The 26,261-nt window shown below is 38.5% G+C and overlaps 1 protein-coding gene across 1 annotated transcript in view; it reads right to left on the reverse strand.

Annotated features, from left to right (window-relative positions):
• The window catches only part of RAD50 (RAD50 double strand break repair protein), a 109,442-nt gene that overhangs the window by 39,642 nt on the left and 43,539 nt on the right, over nt 1–26,261 (reverse strand). Inside the window, exons 6-14 of the mRNA XM_070793195.1 lie at nt 20,521–20,649; nt 20,139–20,304; nt 18,028–18,221; nt 17,415–17,621; nt 16,168–16,350; nt 15,209–15,366; nt 8,627–8,802; nt 7,906–8,143; nt 1,640–1,829 (exon numbers count right to left, since the gene is read on the reverse strand). Coding sequence (XP_070649296.1) covers nt 1,640–1,829; nt 7,906–8,143; nt 8,627–8,802; nt 15,209–15,366; nt 16,168–16,350; nt 17,415–17,621; nt 18,028–18,221; nt 20,139–20,304; nt 20,521–20,649 — 1,641 coding nt within the window. The remainder of the gene's footprint in view (nt 1–1,639; nt 1,830–7,905; nt 8,144–8,626; nt 8,803–15,208; nt 15,367–16,167; nt 16,351–17,414; nt 17,622–18,027; nt 18,222–20,138; nt 20,305–20,520; nt 20,650–26,261) is intronic.

A 26,261-nucleotide genomic window follows, 5' to 3' on the forward strand; every position in this document is an offset into this window, starting at 1 on the left:
TACCATCTGCAGTGATTTTGGAGCCCAAGAAAATAAGGTCTCTCACTGCTTCTCCATCTATTAGCCATGAAGTGATGGGACCAGATGCCACGATCTTAGTTTTTTGTATGTTGAGTTTTAAGCCAGCTTTTTCACTCTCCTCTTTCACTTTCATCAAGAGGCTCTTTAGTTCTTCTTCACTTTCTGCCATAAGCGTGGTGTCATATGCTTATCTGAGGTTATTGATATTTCTCCTGGCAATCTTGATTCCAGCTTGTGCTTCATAGAGCCCGGAATTCCTCATGATGTAATCTGCATATAAGTTAAATAACAGGGTGACAGTATACAACCTTGACGTACTCCTTTCCCAATTTGGAACCAGTCCATTGTTCAATGGCCGATTCTAACTGTTGCTTCTTGACCTGCATACAGATTTCTCAGAAGGCAGGTAAGATGGTCTGGTATTCCCATCTCTTTCAGAATTTTCCACAGTTTGTTGTGATCCACACAGTCAAAGGCTTTGGTGTAATCAATAAAGCAGAAATAGATGTTTTTCTGGAATTCTCTTGCTTTTTCGATGATCCAACGGATGCTGGCAATTTGATCTCTGGTTCCTTTGCCTTTTCTAAATCCAGCTTGAACATCTTGAAGTACAGGGTTCAGGTACTGTTGAAGCCTGGCTTGGAGAATCTTGAGCATGACTTTGCTAGCAGGTGAGATGAGTGCAATTGTGCAGTAGTTTGAGCATTCTTTGGCATTGCCTTTCCTTGGGATTGGAATGAAAACTGGTCTTTCCCAGTCCTGTGGCCACTGCTGAGTTTTCCCAATTTGTTGGCATATTAAATGCAGCACTTTCACAGAATCATCTTTTAGGATTTGAAATAGCTCAACTGGAATTCCATCACCTCCACTAGCTTTGTCCCTAGTGAAGCTTTCTAAGGCCCACTTGACTTCACATTCCAGGATGTCTGGCTCTAGGTGAGTGATCATACCATTTTCATTATCTGGGTCATGAAGATCTTTTTTGTATACTTCTTCTGTGTGTTCTTGACACCTCTTCTTAATATCTTCTGCTTCTGTTAGGTCCACACCATTTCTGTCCATTATTGTGCCCATCTTTGCGTGAAATGTTCCCTTGGTATCTCTAATTTTCTTAAAGAGCTCTCTAGTCTCTTAATTTTATGCTTAAGTTAATTTAAATGATGAAAATAAAGGCACCTTCCCAGGTGGCTCAGTGGTAAAGAATCTGCCTGCCAATGCAGGAAACAAGAGACGCGGGTCTGATCCCTGGGTCGGGAAGATCTGTGGAGAAGGAAATGGCAATCCACTCCAGTATTCTTGCCTGAAAAAATTCCCATGGAGAGAGGAACCTGGTGTGCTACAGTCCATGAGGCCACAATGAGTCAGACCCAACTGAGGATGCAAATTAAAGGAAGCAGACTAAAAAAGAAAAATAAACATAATTCTCCTAACTTATAGATAAAAAGAACTAAACTCAGAAATGTAAGTTAAGCAGTTACTCCCTAAAACTACCTGATATTCAGAATACGGAACTCTAAACACAATCTGTACCTGAAAACTAGCTACTGAAACACTCACACGTCATTTTCAAACCACCATGAAACAAGTTTTATTCTGCGTTAAACTGCAGTAACTGTACCTGGAGCCTCTCCATAATTGTAACATCTGTCAGACACACTTTAGCACTTTCTTCCTCTGGTATAATTGCACCCAAGAGTGTTTCCTGTTCTTCTATGTCATTCTTGAGGCGCTGTATGTCTCTGTTCACATTCTGCAGTTTGTTTCTTAATTCTGGTATTTCCTTCTCCTTCAAATCAATTATGCTTTGCCTTCACAGAAAACACAATTAAAAATAAGCAATGTAACGTTTCTTCATAAGGAAATGGAGGTTACATATTTTTTGGCAAGAATACCATAGAAGTGATGTTGTATCCTTCTCAGGGCATCTTTAGTGGGCACATGATGTCAGTATGTTACTCTTACTTAGAAAAGACAGTGTCAGCCAGATTTATCCACTGTAAAGTTACTATTTTTCTCTATGTAATCAATAAATATCTAGGAGAAATACACTGAAGACAATGTAAACATTCTGTTTTTCCTCAAACCTTTGTCCACTGATTTTATTACCTATTGAGAGATCTTCATAGCAACAATTTTACCATGCTGTCTGACAAATAGAAAGATATTTTACAAATTACCAGACCATACTCATCAGAAGTGTCAAGATCATGAAAGACAAAGAACTATGGTAGACCACACAAGAGCCTAAGGACAAATATTAATAACAAGCATAATACATGCAATGTGGAGATCCTAAGTTGGATCCTGAAATAGAAAAGGGATATTAACAGAAAGACTGCTAAATCTCAAATGTGGTTTGTAGTTTAATAGAATTATACCAAAGTTAATTTCTTGATTTTGATAGCCATATTATGGTAACATAAATTGTGAACATCAGGAGAAACAGAGTGAAGGATATATGTGAACTCTCTGTACTATCTTTGTAAATTTTCTTTAAGTGTAAAATTACAGAATAAAAAGTTTTAAAAGTTTAAAACTTAAAAAAAAAAAAACTTTAAACATTAAAAAAATGAAGGATGGAAGAAAAGAGGAAGGAAGGAAGGAAACCACTCAGTCAAATGCTACATGGGTTTATGGTACAAAAGCTGTTGAACCCACTTTACTACTGCTACTCTAGCTGATGAGTTATCACCCCCGTGGCAGGTACTGGCCCCAAACCTGTTTTTGTTAATACCTCGGAAACAACAACACTTGTATTTAATCTGAAAAATAAAAAGCTATTAAGCTTATTTCAGAAAAGTTTTAAATTCTTAATCAAAATCAAATTAGTATGATAAATTAAACTGATTTCTAATGAGAATCTTGTAATAAACTAGAAACTCAAGCATTAGCTATTACACTGTTATTACTTAATGATTTTTTAAGTCCACACTATGACCAAGAAAAGCCAATCAACCAATCTGTGGTGACAAAAGCCCTGTAATCTTTTATATCAGAGCAATGAAAAACTTTCCTGAATAAATATGAACGTATTCAGATTATGAATAAGTCATGCTTACATTATTTCTTGATGTTATGGACCAGAAGTTTGTCTTAAGTTATGTGCCCACTACCTAAAAACTGACAAAGTTACAAAAGCCTAATGACAATCAAGCATTCACTTGACTGGGTCATCTTTGTGGAGAACTATAGGCATCCATTAAATTTTAACCCCATTTTTACATCTGCATACACACACATAGATGTGGTCTCTGTAAAAAAATAGCAGTAACACTATGACCAATAAAGGAGAAGGCAATGGCACCCCACTCCAGTACTCTTGCTTAGAAAATCCCCTGGACGGAGGAGCCTGGTAGGCTGCAGTCCATGGGGTCACTAGAGTCGGACGTGACTGAGCGACTTCACTTTCACTTTTCACTTTCATGCATTGGAGAAGGAAATGGCAACCCACTCCAGTGTTCTTGCCTGGAGAATCCCAGGGATGGGGGAGCCTGGTGGGCTGCCGTCTATGGGGTCGCACAGAGTCGAATACGACTGAAGCGACTTAGCAGCAGCAGCAGCATGACCAATAAAAAACAGAAGTAACACTATGACAGTTTCTGGGCCCAGGCCTTAACACATTTGCTCTTAGAATACTTTCTGTGGTAATCTAGCCACTATGCTTCCAAAAGCCCAAGACACAGGTGGAAGCCTCATGAAGGCATTCTGCGTGACAGCCCAGGTAAGCCTGTGGCCAACAGTCAGCATCACTGCCAACCGTATGAGTGAACCATCTGAATGCCCAGGCCAGCAGAGCCTCAGATGAGCTCCCAGCCAACAGTCAGCATCATCACCAGCCATATGAGTGAACTATACTGAATGTCCAGGCCAGTAGAGCCTTGAAATGACTGCAGCCAATATCTGACTGCAATTGCATGAAAATACTCCAAATAAGAACTACTTAGTTAAGCCCAATTATCCCACAGAACCATGGAAGATCATAATAAATCATTGTTGTGAGGTACCAAGTTCTGAGGGGGGTTTGTTATGCAGCTATAAACACAGTTACTACAGTTCTCATTCATTCAGCAAATAGTTACCAAACTTACAAAACACAAAGAATTATGGAGGCACAACAATGATTAAGATATATACCTTACTCTGACAAGGGGAGCTGTGTTGAGTGTTGATTTCTGCTCTTCATAATTTATCAGTTTAACACAGAACTACATGTACTTTCTACCAACTACTAATTTTATCTTTCACTTGATGTCTTTCTTTTTAAGATCCTGCCTTATTCCATTTCATTCTCAAATTATTGCTTTTGTCTCAATACGACATGCTCTCTGTAGCCCCTAATGATCTGGTTTTTATTCTTGATGATTATATTAGTTATCTATCGCTACATAACACAACACCCCAAAACTTAGCAGCTTAAAACACAATAGCACTTATTTCCCACAGATAGGAGGATTAGCTACTATCTGGGTATTTTTGACTCAGGGTGTGTTACTGAAGGTGCAGTCAAGCTGTGAGTTGCAGTCATCTGAAGGTATTACTGCTGGAGAATCTGCTTCCAAATGGTACATTCACTCATGTGGTTGTTCAAAAGCCTCAGGTCCTCACCAAGTGGGTCCCTCCAAAGGGCTGCTCACAACACAGCAGCTGGCTTCCCCCAGATCCAAGAGAAAGAAAAGGAGAGCAGGAAGCTACAGTGTCTTCTATAATCTGATCCTCGAAGGAACATGTGATCACTTCTGTTGTATTTTACTGGTTACACATCCTGGAACCCATCCTGGAACATGAGGGACAACCATGCAAGAATGTGAATGCCAGGAGGCAAGGATCGCTGGGGACCATCTTACAGGCTGGCTACCACAAAGCACATCTTCTTGCATCTTTCCTTCTCCTTTTCCTCGCACTCCTCTTCAGTTTTCCAAGTCAACATATCGTCCTTATTTTTTGCTTTTAGAGTTTTTCTCACTTTAATCTATTCAATGTAGGCTTTACAAATAGCTGTGAAAAGAGAAGTGAAAAGCAAAGGAGAAAAGGAAAGATATAAGCATCTGAATGCAGAGTTCCAAAGAATAGCAAGGAGAGATAAGAAAGCCTTCCTCAGCAATCAATGCAAAGAAATAGAGGAAAACAACAGAATGGGAAAGACTAGGGATCTCTTCAAGAAAATTAGAGATACCAAGAGAACATTTCATGCAAAGATGGGCTCGATAAAGGACAGAAATGGTATGGACCTAACAGAAGCAGAAGATATTAAGAAGAGGTGTAAAGACTACACAGAAGAACTGTACAAAAAAGATCTTCATGACCCAGATAATCACAGTAGTGTGATCACTCACCTAGAGCCAGACATCCTGGAATGTGAAGTCAAGTGGGCTTTAGAAAGCATCACTAGAACAAAGCTAGTGGAGGTGATGGAATTCCAGTTGAGCTATTTCAAATCCTGAAAGATGATGCTGTGAAAGTGCTGTACTCAATATGCCAGCAAATTTGGAAAACTCTGTGGTGGCCACAGGACTGGAAAGGTCAGTTTTCATTCCAATCCCAAAGAAAGGCAATGCCAAAGAATGCTCAAACTACCGCACAATTGCACTCATCTCACATGCTAGTAAAGTAATGCTCAAAATTCTCAAAGCCAGGCTTCAGCATTATGTGAACCGTGAACTTCCAGATGTTCAAGCTGGTTTTAGAAAAGGCAGAGGAACCAGAGATCAAATTGCCAACATTTGCTGGATCATCGAAAAAGCAAGAGAGTTCCAGAAAAACATCTATTTCTGCTTTACTGACTATGCCAAAGCCTTTGACTACATGGATCACAATAAACTGTGGAAAATTCTCAAAGTGATGGGAATACCAGACCACCTGACCTGCCGCTTGAGAAGCCTACATGCAGGTCAGGAAGTAACAGTTAGAACTGGACATGGAACAACAGACTGGTTCCAAATAGGAAAAGGAGTACGTCAAGGCTGTATATTGTCACCCTGCTTATTTAACTTATATGCAGAGTACATCATGAGAAACACTGGGCTGGAAGAAGCACAAGCTGGAATCAAGATTGCCGGGAGAAATATCAATAACCTCAGATATGCAGATGACACCACCCTTGTGGCAGAAAGTGAAGGAACTAAAAAGCCTCTTGATGAAAGTGAAAGAGGAGAGTAAAAAAGTTGGCTTAAAGCTCAACATTCAGAAAACGAAGATCATGGCATCTGGTCCCATCACGTCACAGGAAATAGATGGGGAAACAGTGGAAACAGTGGCAGACTTTATTTTTGAGGGCTCCAAAATCATTGTAGATGGTGATTGCAGCCATGAAATGAAAAGACACTTACTTCTTGGAAGGAAAGTTATAGCCAACCTAGATAGCATATTCAAAAGCAGAGACATTACTTTGCCAACAAAGGTCGATCTAGTCAAGGCTATGGTTTTTCCAGTGGTCATGTACGGATGTGAGAGTTGGTCTGTGAAGAAAGCTGAGCACTTAAGAATTGATGCTTTTGAACTGTGGTGTTGGAGAAGACTCTTGAGAATCCCTTGGACTACAAGGAGATCCAACCAGTCCATTCTAAAGGAGATCAGCCCTGGGTGTTCTTTTTGGAAGGACTGATGCTAAAGCTGAAAACTCCAATACTTTGGCCACCTCATGCAAAGAGTTGACTCATTGGAAAAGACTCTGATGCTGGGAGGGATTGGGGGCAGGAGGAGAAGGGGACGACAGAGGATGAGATGGTTGAATGGCATCACCGACTCAATGGACATGAGTTTGAGTGAACTCCAGGAGTTGGAGATGGACAGGGAGGCCTGGCGTGCTGCAATTTATGGGGATGCAAAGAGTAGGACATGACTGGGCGACTGACTTGAACTGAACATTAGATTAATTTTCCTAAAACACATTTTTCAATAAATCCCTGAGGATGGCTCCCCATCACCTAAAAGACAGAGGTGTAACTAGGAATGAACATAATGCAGCTCTGTCTTCCCTACTTATGGGAATCAGTCACTACAAACAGGTTCTCAAACTCCAGATAATGTTTCTACTACAGCACATGTCTCACTCTTCCCTGTCCTTTATACACACTGGTCTAATTTCCCTCTCCCCTTTCCTTCTCTTAAATGAATCAAATCTATTTTTCTATGCTTTACAGTCTTCCTTCCCTCAAAATTCTGTAGTCCACTGGCTTCTTTCTTCCTAACTAATGCATTTGTTTGAACCAATTAAGTTCTTTATCAAGTCTAACTTTCTACATCTAATTCTGAGAGCTTTTTTCCTTACAAAGATTATCAGCTCCATGAAGGTCATGTCTTATTGGTCTCTGTGACCATTTTTGTGCTCTATGTTCTGGGAAATACCAAGGCAATCTTCACATACTTTCTGACTTGATTTTATTTATAAATAGACCATCATCTGGATTTCTTATAGAAGAGAGGGAAAAATAAACAATAGAAATCATCTATAATTCATTCTTTCTGGAAATGAGAAAAACATAAGTATAGTTTAAAATTCGTCTCTTAAGGGGGGGCTTTCCAGTACTTTAATTCTTCTGCTGGTTTTAGAAAGTGACACGTCAGCAAATAGTCTGAAAATTTAGATTTAAAAATTTCTGCCCTCAACCCAAGTCTCAGGAATGAAACTCATACACACACTCACACAGAGTAAAGAATGTATCACCATCCTGTGAGTAGTTTAAGAAACAAACTTATTTTGAAACAAAACAATTCTTTCTTATCACATAAATTAACACGAGAATAACATTCCGGCTTAGATTCCCGACTTTAACCTCTATTCATTCAACTCTTGCTTACTGAATACCACCCTATGCTAGGAGGTAGACAGGTTATCTCTTACAGTGCTGCTATACAGGCACGGTAACGGGAAATTGCTATTCTCACCTCATGGGCACCAGTCCCAGCATTTCATCACGCCGCTTTTCTTTTTTCTTTAACTCTGATTCTGTCGACTTGAGCTTATCTGGAGCAAGCCTCAGCTTGGACTGCAAATCACTGATGACTTCTTGTAATTCAGCTTCTGTCTGAAAACCTCTCTGACAGACAGGGCAACACGACTGGTTTTCATCCGTCAGCTGAGTAATGAATTGGGAATAAACTGCTGTAGCTCCGGCCAACATGGCTATTTAAAAAACATATATATATATTCTCAGTGAGATGCACATAAAATATGGTTTTAATATATTTCTATCCTTTTCTGTAAATACATGATAGTCTTCTTGCTTTATAAACACACTATGAAAGAAATAAAAATTCTGACATTTAAATCTTCTCAAGGGCACAATACATTCAGATTTATATATTTTCTGGTAACACAAAAAGTATAACAAAACTTATAGAGAGTGTTACGTGCCAGACACTATAATCTCATTTACTCCTCCCCAACATCCTGAGGCAATTATGTCCTCAGGTAATGAATCTGGAGTATAAAAAGTTTTAATAATCTGTCCAAAGTCATAAAGCAAGTAGGTTGTAGAACCAGAACTGAAACTTGAGCCACCTGGCTCCAGCAGCAAGTTTTTAAATCTCCCATCCTTAATAGCTACCTGTGAACAAAAATTCAAAAACATGAAAATGCCCTGATAACGTAAAGATCGTAACTTACCTCGTTGTTTTGACGATTTTTCAATTTCTTCTTTAAGTCTGTCCAAGTCACTTTCAAAATCCTGGCTGCCGCAGACATCAAACAATTTGTCTTCATAGCTGGACAACTGCTCTTCCTTCCTTTTTAGCTCAATATTTATATGATTTTTATTTTGCTCAGCTGAAGCTAGTTCCTTGCTAAAATAAGAAAATAGATTATAATTTTAAAATATGAGAAATGAATTCAAAGTGTGAAGGCAGATACAAGATAAACTCTGCCAGAAAATACTACAAAAGTCTGCTGTGACCAGGTGCTTTTTTTTTTTTTTTTTTTTTACAAGTCATGGCAACAGCCCACTACTGCCTGCACTCTAGCCCTACAGTACACTGACGCACTCTGGTCAGACGCCGGCTCCCAGAAAAATGTGTACAGACCGAATTCTGCTTGGTTTGAGGGGGATCATGGTCTTAGATCTTGCATTAAGAACCTCAGCAAGGAGAACATGCTTCACAGATCTACTGGAGGGAGATTAGAAAAAAGGAGAGCATTCACTTAACTCTGTGTGAATCCTTTCAAAACTGTACTTCCATTCCTCCAGCAAAAAATGTTCCCTGTGTTCCCTCTTTGTTGCTGTCATCCAGTGAGTTGACCAAAAGGTTCATTTGGTTTTAAAGTAAAAATAAAAGACATTTTTCATTTTCACCAAGAACTTTACTGAACAATGTATTCACTGTTTTGTTCCACTACCTTCTGCCATTTTCTAGGCAACTCTTAATTCCATCTTCCAAAAACTTTATCTTTTTGAGCAAAGAACTAGTTGTTCCAGGTGCCTTTTATGGTCTTCCAAAGAACTGAAATTTTTTCCATTAAGAGAATTTCAGTTGGTCTAATTTGCAGCTGTACTTGTTGGAATTGTTTGGTTTTTTGGAAAGAGTTAATAGTAGAGGACTCACTTCCAATCCCACCATATACACAATATCAACTTCTTTGGATGAAGACTGGTCTTTGGTGTATGGTTGGTGGGTGTTCACTTTCCTTGACCCACGATCTCTTCCATTCCACATTATTGTACAGTATCCACTCTTCATTGCCTGTCACAATTTCTTTTAAAAATGGAACTTTTTGTTATGTTTAAGTAGAGAACTGCATGTGGAAATATGGTCAAGAAGGTTTTTTTCACTCAATTTATGTGGAAGCCAAACATCAAATCGATTAACACAACCAAGCTGGTGCAAATGATTTTCAGAGCTCGATGTGGATATTTTGAGTATGTCAGCTACATGCCGTATGGCATAACACGGACTGCTTTCAACCAGAGTGCCTTCTCTATATTTGGCACAAATCTTTGTGTTTCAGGTGCATTTTTACTTTTCTTGAAGTAACAAAGCATAATATGTGAAAATGTTGCTTTTTTCTTTCATCTTCAATTCTAAAATGGCTACACAAAATTCACCAAGTTGGGGACGTTTTATTTATTTATTTTAAAAAGCATGCTGACGGGACAGCTGTCATAATACAATCGAACAAAACTGCTCTGAATGAAGTTAAAGACAACTAGTGCTGCCAGAGTCACCTTAGAGGAAAAACCGAACACACACCTTGGCCAAACCAATTTTTACAACCTGATCACTCATTCCCTCTCATTCATCAAAGACTTTGCTCACTAGTACAATTAATTTTCACTCCAACTCTTAAATATCATCCTAGCCAGCCTCCATGCCCATACAAATCAGGGGTTTTCGATTTCCAGGTTTTGATACATTAGGTAAGTCATGTAATCAATTTAATGTATCATATTCAGCATATTTTAAAAAACTGAACATACTATGTAGAATATATTGGAGTGGATTGAGCGTAGTTAGTATTGGTACTATTTTAAGAAATCTGTTTCAGATAAATATGCATGAGTGCACACATGCCTCATCTTGATACTTTCCATTGTGAGTTGCAGTAAAAATTTGGAAAAAAAATAACATGCAGATGATGCTTTCACCATTCTAGCCATCGAGCACTGCTCATTAAGATCACTATTTTAACAGCACCACATACATGTGGGCTCCTCCTTGGAAGAATATTTTCTCAAGGCAAACCAGACAACACTCCTCTCTTGCTCTCACCCTCGCTCCCTGGGCATCTGGTTCTCTTGCTCCTCTTCCTCTGCTTGCCTACAGTTTAAATGTTGATGTTTTCCAGGATTTCACTACAATTCTTTTTCTCTTCTCTTTGAATAACTCCAAGTTGACATGTACTACTGACGCCAATATCATTTGCAAAGCAACAACTTCCAATCTACTAAACCTCAAACTCTAATATCTTATTCCCTAACAGACATTTCCACAAGAAATACAAATTTAACATGGCCAAATTCACCATCTTCCTCAAAAATGTGTGGGATTTTTGACCCTCCTATCTAAACACCACTCAAGGTGATATTTCAAAAAAATTGATCACTTTTTTTAAACTGTGGAAAAAACAAAATTTAACACCTTACGCATTTTAAATTGTATGGCATGGTGGTGTTAACTGTATGCACATTTTTGTGTAACAGATCTCTAAAGCTTTTTCATCTTATAAAACTAAACTCTATACCCAATGAACAACACCACACCCCACCCCACCCCGCCCTCATCCTCTGGCTACTCTGAACCTCCAATATATATACTTTCTGTATCTAAGAGTTTGACAGCTTTGAATACTTCATTTAAGTGGAACCATGTAGTACTTTTTTGTGACTAGTATACTTCACTTAACTTCACTTAATATCCTCAAAGTTCATCAACACACAGAGGATTTCCTTCTTTTACAAAGATAAATATTCCATCATACATACACCAAATTTTATTTATCTATTCATCCATCAATAAGCATTCAGGTTTTCCACCTGTTGGCTATTGCGAATAATGCTGCAGTGAACATGGACTACAAATACTTCCTTGAGATCATGTTTTCATTTGAATATATATCCACAAGTGGAACGGCTCAATCATCTGGTTATTCTTTTCCTAATTTTTGAAGAACCTCCAAGGTTTTCTATAGTAATTGCACCATTTTACATTCCCATGAATAGTGCACAGAGTTCCAATTTCTCAACATCCTCAACACTTGTTTTCTGGGTTTTTTAAAAACTTATTTTATTTAATTGAAGTATAGTTGATTTACAATATGTTAGTGTTAGCTGCACAGCAAAGTGATTCTGTTATATACATACTGCTCTTTCATTTTCTATTATAAATTATAACACACTACTGTATTTCCTATTGTTTTGATAACTGTCATCCTAACCGGTGTGGAGTGCTATATCACCATGGTTTTGATTTGCATTTCCTTAATGATTAGTGATTCTGAGTATTTTTTTATATGCTTGTTAGCTAGTTGTATATCTATTGGAGAAATTGCTCTTCAAGTCCTTTGACATTTTTTAATCTGAGTATTTGTTTTTTCATTACCAAATTGTAGGAGTTCTTTATATATTCTGGATATTAACCCCTAATCATACTGTTCATATTGTTCATGGAAAAGGCAAAAAGATATGACACTGGAAGATGAGCCAATCAGGTTGGTAGGGGTCCAATACGCTACTGGGAAATAGTGAAGAAATAGCTCTAGAAAGAATGAAGAGGCTGGGTCAAAGTGGAAATGATGCTCAGTTGTGGATGTATCTGGTGGTAAAAGTAAAGTCTGATGCGGTAAGGAACAATATTGCATAGGAACCTGGAATGTTAGGTCCATGAATCAAGGTAAATTGGACGTGGTCAAGCAGGAGATGGCAAGAGTGAACATCGACACTTTAGGAAACAGTGAACTAAAATGGACAGGAATGAGCAAATTTAACTCAGATGACTGTTATATCTACCACTGTGGGCAAGAATCCCTCAGAAGAGATGGAGCAGCCCTCAGAGTCAACAAGAGAGTCCAAAATGCAGTTGATGTTGGTGTTCAGTTGCTCAGTCGTATCTGACTCTTTGCAACTCCATGGACTGCAGCATGCCAGGCTTCCCTGTCCTTCACCATCTCCTGGAGTTTGCTCACACTCATGTCTATTGAGTTGGTGATGCCATCCGACCATCTTATCCTCTGTCGCCCCCTTCTCCTCATGCCCTCAATCTTTCCCAGCATCAGGGTCTTTTCCAATGAGTCAGCTCTTTGCATCAGTGCAGTACACGGGTGCAATCTCAAAAACAACAGAATGATCTCGGTTTGTTTTCAAGGCAAACCATTCAAGATCACTGTAATCCAAGTCTGTGCCCAACCTCTAATGCCGAAGAAGGTGAAGTCGTACAGTTCTGTGAAGACCTACAAGACCTTCTAGAACTAAAACCAAAAAAAAAGATGTCCTTTTCTTCATAGGGGATTGGAATGCAAAACTAGGAAGTCAGGAGACACCTGGAGTAACAAGCAAGTTTGGCCTTGGAGTACAAAATGAAGCAGGGCAAAAAATAATGGAGTTTTGCCTAGAGAATGCACTGGTGATAGCAAACACCATCTTCCAACAACATAAGAGATGACTATACACATGGACATCACCAGATGGTCAATACCAAAATCAGATTGATTACATCCTTTGCAGCCGAAGATGGAGAAGCTCTATACAGTCAGCAAAAACAAGACCTGGAGCTGATTGTGACTCAGATCATGAACTCCTTATTGCAAAATTCAGAAAGCAGGGAAACCACTAGACAATTCAGGTATGACCTAAATCAAATCCCTTATGATTATACAGTGGAGATGATAAATAGATTCAAGAGATTAGATCTGGTGGACAGAGTCCCTGAAGAACTATGGATGGAGGTTTGTAACACTGCTAAGTCACTTCAGTTGTGTCCGACTCTGTGCGACCCCGTAGACGGCAGGCAGTCCACCAGGCTCCCCCGTCCCTGGGACTCTCCAAGCAAGAACACTGGAGTGGGTTGCCATCTCCTTCTCCAATTCATGAAAGTGAAAAGTGAAAGTGAAGTCACTCAGTCGTGTCCGACTCTTTGTGACCCCATGGACTGCAGCCTACCAGGCTCCCCCGTCCATGGGATTTTAACACTAGTGGTGACCAAAACTATCCCAAAGAACAAGAAATGCAAACAAGAAATGCAAGGAAGCAAAATGGTTGTCTGAAGAGGCCTTACATATAGCTGAGAAAAGAGAAAAGAAAGGCAAAGGAGAAAGGGAAAGATATTTCCAATTGAATGCAGAGTTCTAGAGAGTATCAAGGAGAGATAAGAAAGCCTTCTTAGGTGAACAATGCAATATATAAAAGGAAACAACAGAATGGGAAAAACTACAGATCTCTTTAAGGAAACCAGAGATACCAAGTGAACATTTCAGGCAAAGGTGGGTATAATAAAGGACAGAAACAGCAAGGTCCTAACAGAAGCAGAAGAGGTGTCTAGAATACACAGAAGAACTACAAAAACAGGTCTTAATGATCCAGATAATCACGATGGCATGGTCACCTAGACAACGTATTAAAAAGCAGAGACATGACTTTGCCAACAAAGGTCCATACAGTCAAAACTGGTTTTTCCCTGGTGGCTCAGATAGTAAACAGTCTTCCTGCAACACAGGCGACCCAAGTTTAATTCATGGGTTGGGAAGATCACCTGGAGAAGGGAATGACTACCCACTCCAGTATTCCTGCCTGGAGAATTCCAAGGACAGAGGAGCCTGGCAGGCTAGTCCATGGGGTCGCAAAGATTCAGACACAACTGACTGACTTTCATCATTTCATTTCATAGTTTTTCCAACAGTCATGTATGGGTGTGAGAGTTGGACCATAAAGAAGGATGAGTGCTGAAGAATTGATGCATTTGAAATGTGGCGCTAGAGAAAACTCTTGAGAGTCCCTTGGAGAGCAAGGAGATCAAACCAGTCAGTCCTAAAGGAAATCAACCTTGAATATTCATTGGAAGGACTGATGCTGAAACTGAAGCTCCAATACTCTGGCCACCTGATGCAAAGAGCAACTCACTGGAAGAGACCCTGACGCAGGGAAAGACTGAGGGCAGGAGGAGGGGGCAACAGAGGATGAGATGGTTGGATGGCATCACGAACTCCATGGACATGAGTTTTAGCAAAGTTCGGGAGATAGTGAAAGACAGGGAACCCTGGCATGCTGCAGTTCATGAGACTACAAAGAGTTGAACATGACTTAGTGACTGAACAACAACCCTAAACAGATATATCATTTGCAAATGTTTTCTCCCATTACGTGGATTGCCTTTGCCCTCTGTTGTGTAGCAGTTTTTAAGTATGATGTAGTCCCATCTGTCTAGCTTTGCTTCTGCTGCCTGTACTTTTGGGGTCATAACCAAGAAATCATTGCCAATTTCAACATAATGAAACTTGTCCCCACATTACCTTTTAGGAGTTTTGTATTTTCAAGTCTCACTTTTTACAGAGGAATATTTTAATTCTTTCTCTTAGTTCTGCAAACTTTTAAGGAACAAGAAGCTCAAATCACTGTTGCCATTTTACTTAATTTGTAAAATAGAGGAGAATCAAATTCAATCAATAAGACATACCATTTCATGACAATAAATGATTTCAAAACAATTAAAAATGAAAGCATGACATGAGACTTCTACTACAACTTCAAATGTTATAACTACTTACTTCAACTTGGCAAGTCTGTCCCTGGTCTGATTAATTTCTTTTGATTTACTATGAAGCCAGTCTTCAAGCTGTTTTTTGTTGGGAAAATATCCTAACAACGAAGTTAATTCATCACTATGCCTATATTTTATTTTTCTGATTTGTTCATCTTTGTCAGCCTAAAGGGAAAAAAAAAATCTTTTAAAAATAAAACTCAGTATCTCCACGTTACATAAAGAATAAAACCAAATTTTAGATTGATTACAGCTCTAGGCTTAAAAATAAAACTGAAAATGCAAGGAGAAAAAGAAAAAAAAAATCATTTCTAATTCTGGCTGTGCTATGCAGCTTGTGGGATATCTCAGTTGCCTCACCAAGGACTGAACCTGGACCATGGCAGTGAAACTACCAGTAATACTTGGCCACCAGGGAACTCTTGAAAATTTCTTACAGTATTAGAGGAAAGAATAACAGGTCTGATGACACAAAAATTAAAACTTCTGTACGTGTATGCTCAGTCTCTCAGGCACGTCTGACTCTTTGCAACCCCATGGACTTTAGCCCGCCAGGCTCCTCTGTCCATGGAAGTCTCCATGGAAGAACACTGGAATAGACTGCCATTCCCTTCTCCAGGGGATCTTCCTGACCCAGGGATCGAACCTGAGTCTCTTGGGCCTCCTGCACTGGAAGGCAGATTTTTTACCACTGAGTCACTTGGGAAGATCAAAATTTCTGTATGATATATGATAAAAATTAATAGAAATGTACACGTGTGTTTGTGTAAACACTTTTGTACACTTTTTGTAATTAGAGTACAGTTTTTAAGCCTGAAAGTTTATTTTATAGAGCATAAAGCTCACTTAACCCTTAAAATATAAAGCCAATACCAACTAAATACTTCATAGTATAACAATTATGAATGTAAGATAAACTGTTTTAAACACCAGAGAGTATAATTAGAATAAAAAGAAAGGTCATACTTTGTCTTTGGTGAGCATCTCCATCTGGGTACGTGTTGCTGTATGATGGTTTAATTGCTCCATCTCCTGGTCCAGTTTACGCAGGGTCCTGTCTAGGTCTGCTTTCTCATTTTGAAGGCTTATTACTTCTGTTTTTAGAGTTTCTACATTGCTGTTTTTCTCAGCCTTGCTTAGCTCACGTTCCTTATTGATAATTCAAACAAATGAACAGGTTTATACGTTTTGGGTTAAAATGATGGCAGAAATTAGAAATCAGCTACTCCTCAGAATGGTCAAGATATTAGTTTGATTTTATTCAACAACAGAAAAACAGAAGGAATAAACTTTTTAAGAAATATCTTACAAAGTTACCTTACTATAAGAATAGAGACTTAGTAAATAAATCTACAAGAGTCCAACAGGAGTGAAAATGAAAATTAGTGCAAAATCAAGAAAAATATGCCTAAGTATACAGTTCAGTGACTCTTCAGTCAATAATTAAGCATTTATCAAGGAAGTATGTAACTCACTACACATTGCCTAGCATACAGAGAGTGTGATGTGGTCCCTGACCAGTATCTCTCCATCACAACAGAGCAATATTGTGATCAAGGGTTAAACTGACAAAAATATACGCCACTGTTAAGTTTGGGAGCAAAAAGAAACATTTAAATTATCCAGATGGGACCTAAAGGGGGGATTTACCAAGTTTTAGGATGCTTATTTTGCTAACAGAGACGCGAGGGAAGGGAACAGATTAGGAATGGAGAAGAAATTTTGGAAATTCACGGAAGGAAGAAGTGGGCTAAGAAAGTTTCTACCACAGAAAAAGTGGTAGCATGGCAATAATCATATATCTAATCAATATTTAATCATAATATCTACAGTGTGTGGAACCTAGCAGGAAAATACTACTTTTTGTAAACTGAGACAAGTAGTTCTCAACTAAGGTACTCGTAAGAATCACCCAGTTCTGTTTTGAACACACATTTCCACATCCCACTCTTAAGAGACTTTTATTTGGAAGGTTTAAGATGTAAGCTTAAGTATTTTTTTTAAACTTTCCTTAGATGATTCTAATTTTCAGCACACCAGGTTTCAGGATTAGAGATGGGTGATTAAGACAGTCAAATAAATTCATTTTATAGGAGACTGATAGACAAGGTTGACATTTTTATTAAAATGCCATAATCTTAGGACCAGCAAAAGATAAAGTACTTCCAAATATCTTACACCTTAAAATTATTGGATTACACAGAGTATCTTACAGCTTTTGTGAGCTCCTGGTCCAGTTCAAGAATCCTGTCTGAAGAGCCTTCCAACTGCTGTAGTTCGTACTTCACATTTTTCAGCTCATTCTGCTTCTTAGTTAGGATTTCTGACTTTAGCTCAATTATTCTTCCCAGTCCAGTTTTCTTATCCCTTATCTCATCTATTTGTTTTTGTTTCAGAGCCTCTTTTCGTACGAAGTCATTCTAAATACATAGCAAGAAGCATAAGCATTAATTTTTCACAAAAAACACCACTAAGGAAAAGCTTCTTTGATGCAAAAGCAATATAATTTGAGGAAAATACAGAAAAACATAAAAAATGTAATGATGATCATTCAGAGATGATTATTATTAACTATGAGCAAACTTTTTCAAAATTAAAGAGAATTTTTACCTAAAATCAAATAAGCAATGTAGGTCTGTATTTCCTTTGTACTTTTACAATTATAAAGTTTACAAAATTTGTTTCCATAAAGGTTTTAATTTTACCTCATAGCTAATTTTAATGGATAACATTAATCCAAAAATATGACAAAATAAGATCCGCTCAAAAATTAAAACAATTCAACTAGACAATGTGATACAAACAAAAGAAAATAACAGTATTTACCAACAGTTGGCTGGCAGTTTCTGCTTCCTTTTCCTGCCTCTCTCTCACAAGCCTGTGAAAATTTTTTATCTGTCTTTCACTGAATGGTCCAAGCTCAAAGCCATCCAATTCTAGCTGTGTTGCCAGAGACTGAATTAATGAATCTCTAGCTTGCATATGTTCCTGATGACGATCTGCTTGTAGTTGTAGGCGGCCTTTAAAAAACATAATCATAGTAATTCTTTTATCAGTTGATTCTTTTAAAAAAATTGAAATAATTGTACATTACATGCAATTGTAAAAAAAATAATAGAACAAGATCTCATATCCTTTGCTCAGTTTTCCCAATGGTAACTATATTATTGAGATACAGTAAGAAATCCATATTTGGTTTTGTCCTTGGTTACTGATAGTGAAGTGAAGTGAAGTTGCTCAGTCGTGTCTGACTCTTTGCGACCCCATGGACTGCAGCCTACGAGGCTCCTTCGTCTGTGGGATTCTCCAGGCAAGAGTACTGGAGTGGGTTGCCATTTTCTTCTCCAGGAGATCTTCCCAACCCAGGGATTGAACCCAGGTCTCCCGCATTGCAGGCAGACGCTTTCCCATCTGAGCCAGCTCCAAAAACTCTTAGAATTTCCCAGTGATAGGGGTGAGAAGAGTATCTTTGGTTATTCATTGTAAGCCCTTTTCAACTTTACCTGAGTTTATTCTAATGAGGTGACCCTTGGAGGATGGGACGTGGTCATCAGAGGAACCAACTATGTGATTAGGGAATCCAAAGTTTCAATATCCACCCCTCCCATTTCTGGGGAGGGGCTGAAGTCTGAGTTCAATCACCAATGGCCAGTGACTTAATCCATCAGGCCTACGTAATGCAACTTATAAAAACCCTAAGCAATGACACCCTAAGAGCTTCCATTGAGGTGCTAGGCAAGTTGCACATGTGGAGAAGGCATGGAAGCTCAATGTCCCTCTCACGTATCTTGCCCTATGCATCTCTTCCATCTGTTTGTTCCTGAGCTCTATTCTTAATAACCTGGTAATAGTGTTTCCCTGAGTTCTAGGAAGAGTTATAGAAAATTACTGAACCTGAGAAAGGAGTTGTGGAAACCTCTGATTTATACAGCTGGTTGGTCAGAAGTACAGATGCTAGACAACCTGGGACTTGGGGAGTGGCATCTGAAGTAAATTGAGGGACAGTTTCATGGGACTGAGCCCTTAATCTGTGGGGTCTGTGCTAATTTCGGACCAGGAATGTCAGAAATGAATGAAATTACAGGACACCTGGTATCCACTGATAACTGGAAAATTGCTCGGTGTGGAAAAACCTACACATCTGATGTCAGAACTGTTGCTGAGTTGAAAAACAATGTTCTCTTTTAGTAATTCTGAAAAACTATAGTATATCACAATAAGGATAATGAGACTAATACAATCCATCAATCTTTTATTTCCCCAGTTTAAATTTCATCTCTGTGTATAAGTTTATATGATTTTATCAGCTGTGTTGGTTCTTACATTCACCATGACAGTCAAGATATTGAACAGTTCAAATACCACAAGAACCCTCTTCTTTGTTTTAAAACCATAACCAGGGCTTCCCTAGTGACTCAGTGGTAGAGAATCAGCCTGCCAATGCAGGAGACATGGGTTTGATCCCTGACCTGGGAAGACCCCCATATGCTGTGGAGCAACTAAGCCTGTGTGCCACAACTACTGGGCCGGTTCTCTAGAGCCCGGGAACTGCAACGATTGAGCCCACATGTCCTGGAGCCTGTGCTCTACAATAAGAGAAGCCACCTCAATGAGAAGCCCAGGCACAACTAGAGAGTAGTCCCCACTCTCTGCAACCACAGAAAAGCCTGTGCAGCAATGAGGACCCAGCACAGCCAAAAATGAATAAATAAATAAATACAATTATAAAACCATCATCATGCTAACCCTCCTCCCATTCTTCCTCCTACTGGGTAACCCTGGCAATCATTAATCTAATCACATAAAATGGAAACATATGATATATAATCTTTTGAGACTGACTTTTTTCACATGGCATACTTCCCTAGAGATTCATCATTCATACAGAAAATGCATAATATTATAATACAGAAAAAAACAAGTAAACACTGTCCTACCCTGTTCCACAAGTAGTTCTGATTTTTCTTGATTGAGAAGCCTAGATTCTTTATTTAATTTTTCCAGTTCACGCTGACAGTCTACCAATCTCCTTTCTTTCTCCCTTACTGTTCTCTGGTGATTGTGATATAAATCATTTAGTTGCTCATCAGACCCTTGAAACACCTGTGTAGAACCAAAATAAAGTATAACAAGGTATCACACTGAGGTACAAAATATGAACCAGAGCTTATTCAATATCCTTCCTTTTAACATAAACATGGAAGTACCACAAACATCAAGATTTCTAAGTTTGGAAATGAGTGACAAAATGGGATCAAATGAGGTTCATTACAATAGTCTCAAAATTCTGAAGTAGAACAAAATTCCACCACCACAAACCTTTTCCATTTTCTGTTCCAGTTCACTATTATCTTTTTCCATTTGCTTCTTTCGGCTTTCCAAAGCTTTAATTTCATTGTCGAGTCTCATTATTTTAGAGAGATTTTGTTCAATTTCTTTTAGACGATTCTGAAAATAAACACCCTACATAAGTAAAATTCACTGTAGTTTACACTGCAAATAACTGAAGATAAATAATATGTCCCAGGGCCAGTCACTTAGTCACATTGCTATAAAGAGAGCACAGAGAAACTGAGGATTTTAGACATTAAGTAACTCATGCAACTCCTTATAGCTCATAAAGAAAAGAAGAAAATAAACTCCCTTCTAACTCCAAAGCCCATGCTCTACCTTCAACACCTCTCACAAAAGTCATTCACTCACTGGGTAACTGGAGTCACATTATGTAAAGTACCACATTTTAAGAACTTAATCCTTAAAAGGCTATTTATTAAAAAAGAAATTAGAACTATTGAGTGGACTAGAAACTCATGCTGCATCACAAGTGAAATGTGACAAATGATCTCAGGGGCCTGCTTCTAGCAACAGCTGGCTGCCTCAACTCCTAGGAATATGGGTGACCTGGCTCAGAAAATTCCCTCCTTGGATGATGCTGGGGATATTCTCCTGGTGTTTTCCTCTACAATTCTAAGGCTGACCCATTTCTCTTCTAAGACACCTTTTAAACTAACATATTATGGGTATCAACTGTAAGCTTCCATACCTGTACCAAAATACATCCTCAACTTCATTTGCCTGCAATGCAGGAGACCGGGTTCAATCCCTGGGTTGGGAAGATCCCCTGGAGAAGGGAACGGCTACCAACTCCAGTATTCTAGTATTCTGGCCTGGAGAAGGACATGGACTGTGTAGTCCATGGGGTCGAAAAGAATTGGACATGACTCAGCAACTTTCACTTCACTAATACCATATCTTATGATTTATGTATTAGTAGGTAATGTTATCATCATAGAAACATCATTCACTTTGTTCACCAACGCTTCCCCAGCACATGTAACAAGTGTTTAGTATGTTAGCTGAATGAGAGATTAAAAACAATTATCAGTAACAGTCAAAGCTATCAGCAATTGAAGACTTGCTATATTGCAGACCCTTTACTAAGTGCTGCTATATATTCCCTCTAATCATTATGACACCTCAGGCAAAGTGGGTTCAGTTCCAGACCACTGCAATAAAGTGATTATTGAAATAAAGTTAAGTCACACAAATCTTTTGGCTTCACAGTGCATATAGAAGTTGTTTACACTACCATGTAGAAGTGTGCAATAGTATTACGTCTTAAAAGAAAACAATGTTCATATTTTGATCTGTTCCCATGAATCATGAATATTCTTAATGGCATCTAGAATGGTAAATCCTTTCCAGAAGGTTTTCAATTTACCCAGAGCCATCATTGGAATTACTGTCTATGGGCAACTACAGCCTTATGAAATGTATTTCTTAAAAAGACATGAAAATGAAAAATGACTCCTTGATCCATGAGCTACAGAATGGGTGCTATGTTAGCAGACATGAAAACATAAATCTCATTGTACATCTCCATCAGCACTCTTGGCTGACCAGATACAAGGTTGATGAGCAAAATTATGGAAATTTTGAAAAATAAATTTTTTTCTGAGCAGTAGATCTCAACAATGGGTTTAAAATATTCACTGAACCACATTGTGAACAGATACACTGTCATCCAGGTTGCTCCATTTATAGAACACAGGCATAGTAGATTTGGCATAATTTTTAAGGGCTCTTAAGATTTTCAGAATAGTCAATGAGTACTGGCTTCCACTTAAAACTCACATGCTATGTTAGTCCCTAACAACAGTCAACCTGACCTTTGAAGCTTTGAGGCCAGGCATTGACTTCTCCTCTCTAGCCATGAAAGTCCTAGATGGTATCTTCTTTCAGTATAAGGCTGTTTCATCCACAGTGAAAATCTACTGTACAATGAAGCCAACTTCACTCATGGTCTGAGCTATGTCTTCTATATAACTTGTAGCTTCTCTATGAGCATTTGCTGCTTTACCTTGCACTCTGAAGTCTTGGGAGACAGCATCTTTCCTTAAACCTTAAGAATCTCTGGCTACTTTCAAACCTTTCTTCTGCAGCGTCCTTACCTCTCTCAGCCTTCACAGAATTGAAGAGAGTTAGGACCTGGCTCTGGATGAGGCTTTCACTTAAGGGAATGTTGTGGCTGGTTTGATCTTCTATCCAGACCACTAAACTCTCCACATCAGCAATAATGCTGTTTCACTTTTTTATCTTATGAGTTCACTGGAGTAACACTTTTATTTCCTTCAAGAACTTCTGCCTTTGCATTCACAAGCTGGCTAACCACTTGACATATGAGACCCAGCTTTTGGCCTATGATGGCTTTTGATATGCCTTCCTCACCAACCTTAATCATTTCTAGCTTTTGATTTAAAGTGAGAGGATGTATGACTATTCCTGTCTCTTAAAAGATGTGAGAGGCCCTTACAGGGTTAATAACTGGTCTAATTTCAATAATGGGTGTCTCAGAAGAAGAGGGAGAAAGGGGAATCGACAGTTGGTAGAACAGTAACAACACCTACAACATTTATTGATTAAATGTGCTGTCTTAAAAAAAGAAATTTAATGAAGTACAACAATAAAATTTGCTGTCTTATATGGGTGTGGTTTGTGGCACCCCAAAACAATTACAGTAGTAACACCAAAGATCATTGATTACAAAATACCATAATAATACAACAATGAAAAAGCTTGAAATATTGCAAGAATTACCAAAATGTGACACAAAGTGAGCAAATGGCGTTGGTGATACAGTGGTGAGCACAGCTGTCTTCCAAAATGAGCAAATGCTGTTGGAAAAATGACACTAACACACTTGCTTGACATAGAGTTACTACAAAAAAATCAATTAAAAAAAAAAGCAGTTATCTACAAAGCACAATAAGGCAAAGTGTGCCTGTACATGTCAAGTACAGTAGGAGACTCAGAGGACTTGTATAGAGTCCCATACTTAAAAATGGGAGATGACACTGGGAGGCAAGGTGGTATAACAATTAAGACCGTAGCCTCTGGGAGCTGGAATGACTGGACATTTATGTAAAGAAGAAAATCTCAACCTCACCTCATACCGTATTAAAAAATTAACCTGAAATATACTTAAATATAAGAACTCAGACTATAAAACTTCAAGAAGAAAATTTTTGTGACCTTGGGTCAGGCAAAGATTTCTTAGATAGGAAACATAAAGCAAAAACTGTAAGAAAATGTTAATTTTTATGAAGTAAAAATCTCCTTGGAAGAAAAGCTATGATCAACACAGCACATTAAAAAGCAGAGACACTGCTGATAAAGTCCATATAGTCAAAGCTATGGTTTTTCCAGCAGTCATGTATGGATGTGAGAGCTGGACCATACAGAAGGATGAGCACCAAAGAACTGATGCTTTTCAACTGTGGTGCTAGAGAAGACTCTTGAAGTCCTTTGGACAGCAAGATCAAATCAGTCACTTCTAAAGGAAATCAACCCTGAATATTCACTGGAAGGATTGATGCTGAAGTTGAAGCTCCAATACTTTGGTCACCTGAGAAGAGCCCACTCACTGGAGAAGAGCCGACTCACTGGAAAAGACCCTGATGCTGGGAAAGGCTGAGGGCAAAAGGAGATGAGGGCGACAGAGGATAAGATGGTTGGATGGCATCACCAACTCAATGGACATTAATGTGAACAAACTATGGGAGATAGTGAAGGACAGGGAAGCCTGTCATCCTGCAGTCCGTGGGGTCGCAAAAAGTCAGACAGGACTAAGTGACTGAACAACAACAACAGCAATCAGACATTTATTTTAATGGCTAAAATAAAAAACAGTAACACTAAGTGCTGGTAAGGATGAAGCACAACTACACTCTTAAACATTGTTGTGGGACTACCAAAGTGACACTCTGAAAAATGGTTTGGCAACTAAGGTAAAATACACACTTAATATATAACCTAACAACCCACTCTGAGGGAGTTACCCAAGAGAAATGAAAACGTATCTCCAAATAAAGACCTCTACACAGAAGTTTACAGTAGTTTTATTTGTAATAGCTAAAAGCTGTTAACAATGTAACGTCCACCAACAAGAGAACAGATGAACAAACTGCAATATATCCTTAAGATGGAATATCCTCAGCAATAAAAAGGAATGAACTACTCAAACATGCAACAACATAGATTTTAAAGCATTACGCTAATAGTCAGACACAAAGGCTACATAATGCACGATTCCACTGTGCATTATGCCACATTCCAGAATGTGGCGTTCTGGAAAAGGCCAAAACACAAAACAAATTAGTGACTACCAAAGGCTGGGAGTGGAGGTAGCAGACTGACTACAAACAGACTTGAAAGAACTTCTGGGGGTGATGGAAAGTTTCCATATATTGACTGTACTAGCAGTAATACTGCTACTAGTATGTATTACTGTAGCATACAGTAATACTGCTACTGTATGCATTTGTCCAAACTCATCAAATAGTAATTTCAAAAGTGTGGATTTTATTAAAAGTAAACTATATTTTGATAAATCTGACCAAAGGAGAAAAGTATGGGTCTGGGAATCAGAGAGGCCTGGAATTAAATCCTTACTTCCAGTATGAATACCTGTTTTTCTTGTCTGAAAAACTTCACAGGGTTACCACGGGGCTTGTATAATATGTTTTAAAGCATTCTGATCAGTGACTGGGCATACAGAAAGTCCTTCATGAATGTGATCATTCATATCAATTGTGGGGAAAAAACTATTCAGAAAATATATTGAGCAGTCTAACAAGAAGAACTGGATTAATTCTTAATGGCAATAAACAGGAATACCCCTGTTACTGTAAAAGAGGAGTTTCTACTTCTCAGAAACTTGTCGGCTTCCATCAGCGTTTTCACTGTGCTGTGGCAGCATTAACATTATCTTGGCTGGGGCTTCCCTAGTGCCTCAGTGAAGTCTGCCTGCCAATGTATGAGGTGTGGGTTTGATCCCTGGGTCAGGAAGATCCTTTGGAAAAGGAAATGACAACTCACTCCAGTATTCTTGCCTAGGAAATATCATGGACAGAGGAGCTTGGTGGGCTACAGTCCAAAGGGCTGCAAAAGAGTTAGACACAACCTAACGACTAGACAACAACAAGAAGGATTCTTTATATATTCCAGATAAAAGTTCCTTGTTACATATGTAACTTGTAAATATTTTCTCCCATTCTGTGTGTGGTCTTTTTGCATTGTTGATGGTATAGTTTGCTGAACAAAAGTTTTTTGTTTTGATGAAGTCCAATTTATCTATTTTCTTTTCATTTCTCAATTGTGCCACAATCACCATCTTCAAGCTCTTAACCTATGTTTAAACTATATCATTCACATTGCTACAGCTCTTCATTTTACTTCTCTGTAATCCTAACTATTTTTCAAAATATATTCTTTCTCTAACTAGACTACTAGATCATTAAAAACAAAGTCTAAGTCTTTGGCTTCCCTATCCTCAAGAGAACAGGGCTCCAAAATCAATACGGACGGTGACTGCAGCCACAAAATTAAAAGACACTTGCTCCCTGGAAGAATAGCTATGTCAAACCTAGACAGTGTTTTAAAGCAGAGACATCACTTTGCCAACAAAGGTCTGTATAGTCAAAGCTATGGTTTTTTTCAGTAGTCACGTATGTCTGTGAGAGTTGGTCTATAAAGAAGGCTGAGCACTGAAAAATGGATGC

This window comes from Bos indicus, chromosome 7 (assembly GCF_029378745.1).
Source record: "Bos indicus isolate NIAB-ARS_2022 breed Sahiwal x Tharparkar chromosome 7, NIAB-ARS_B.indTharparkar_mat_pri_1.0, whole genome shotgun sequence".
Taxonomy (NCBI): domain Eukaryota; kingdom Metazoa; phylum Chordata; class Mammalia; order Artiodactyla; family Bovidae; genus Bos; species Bos indicus.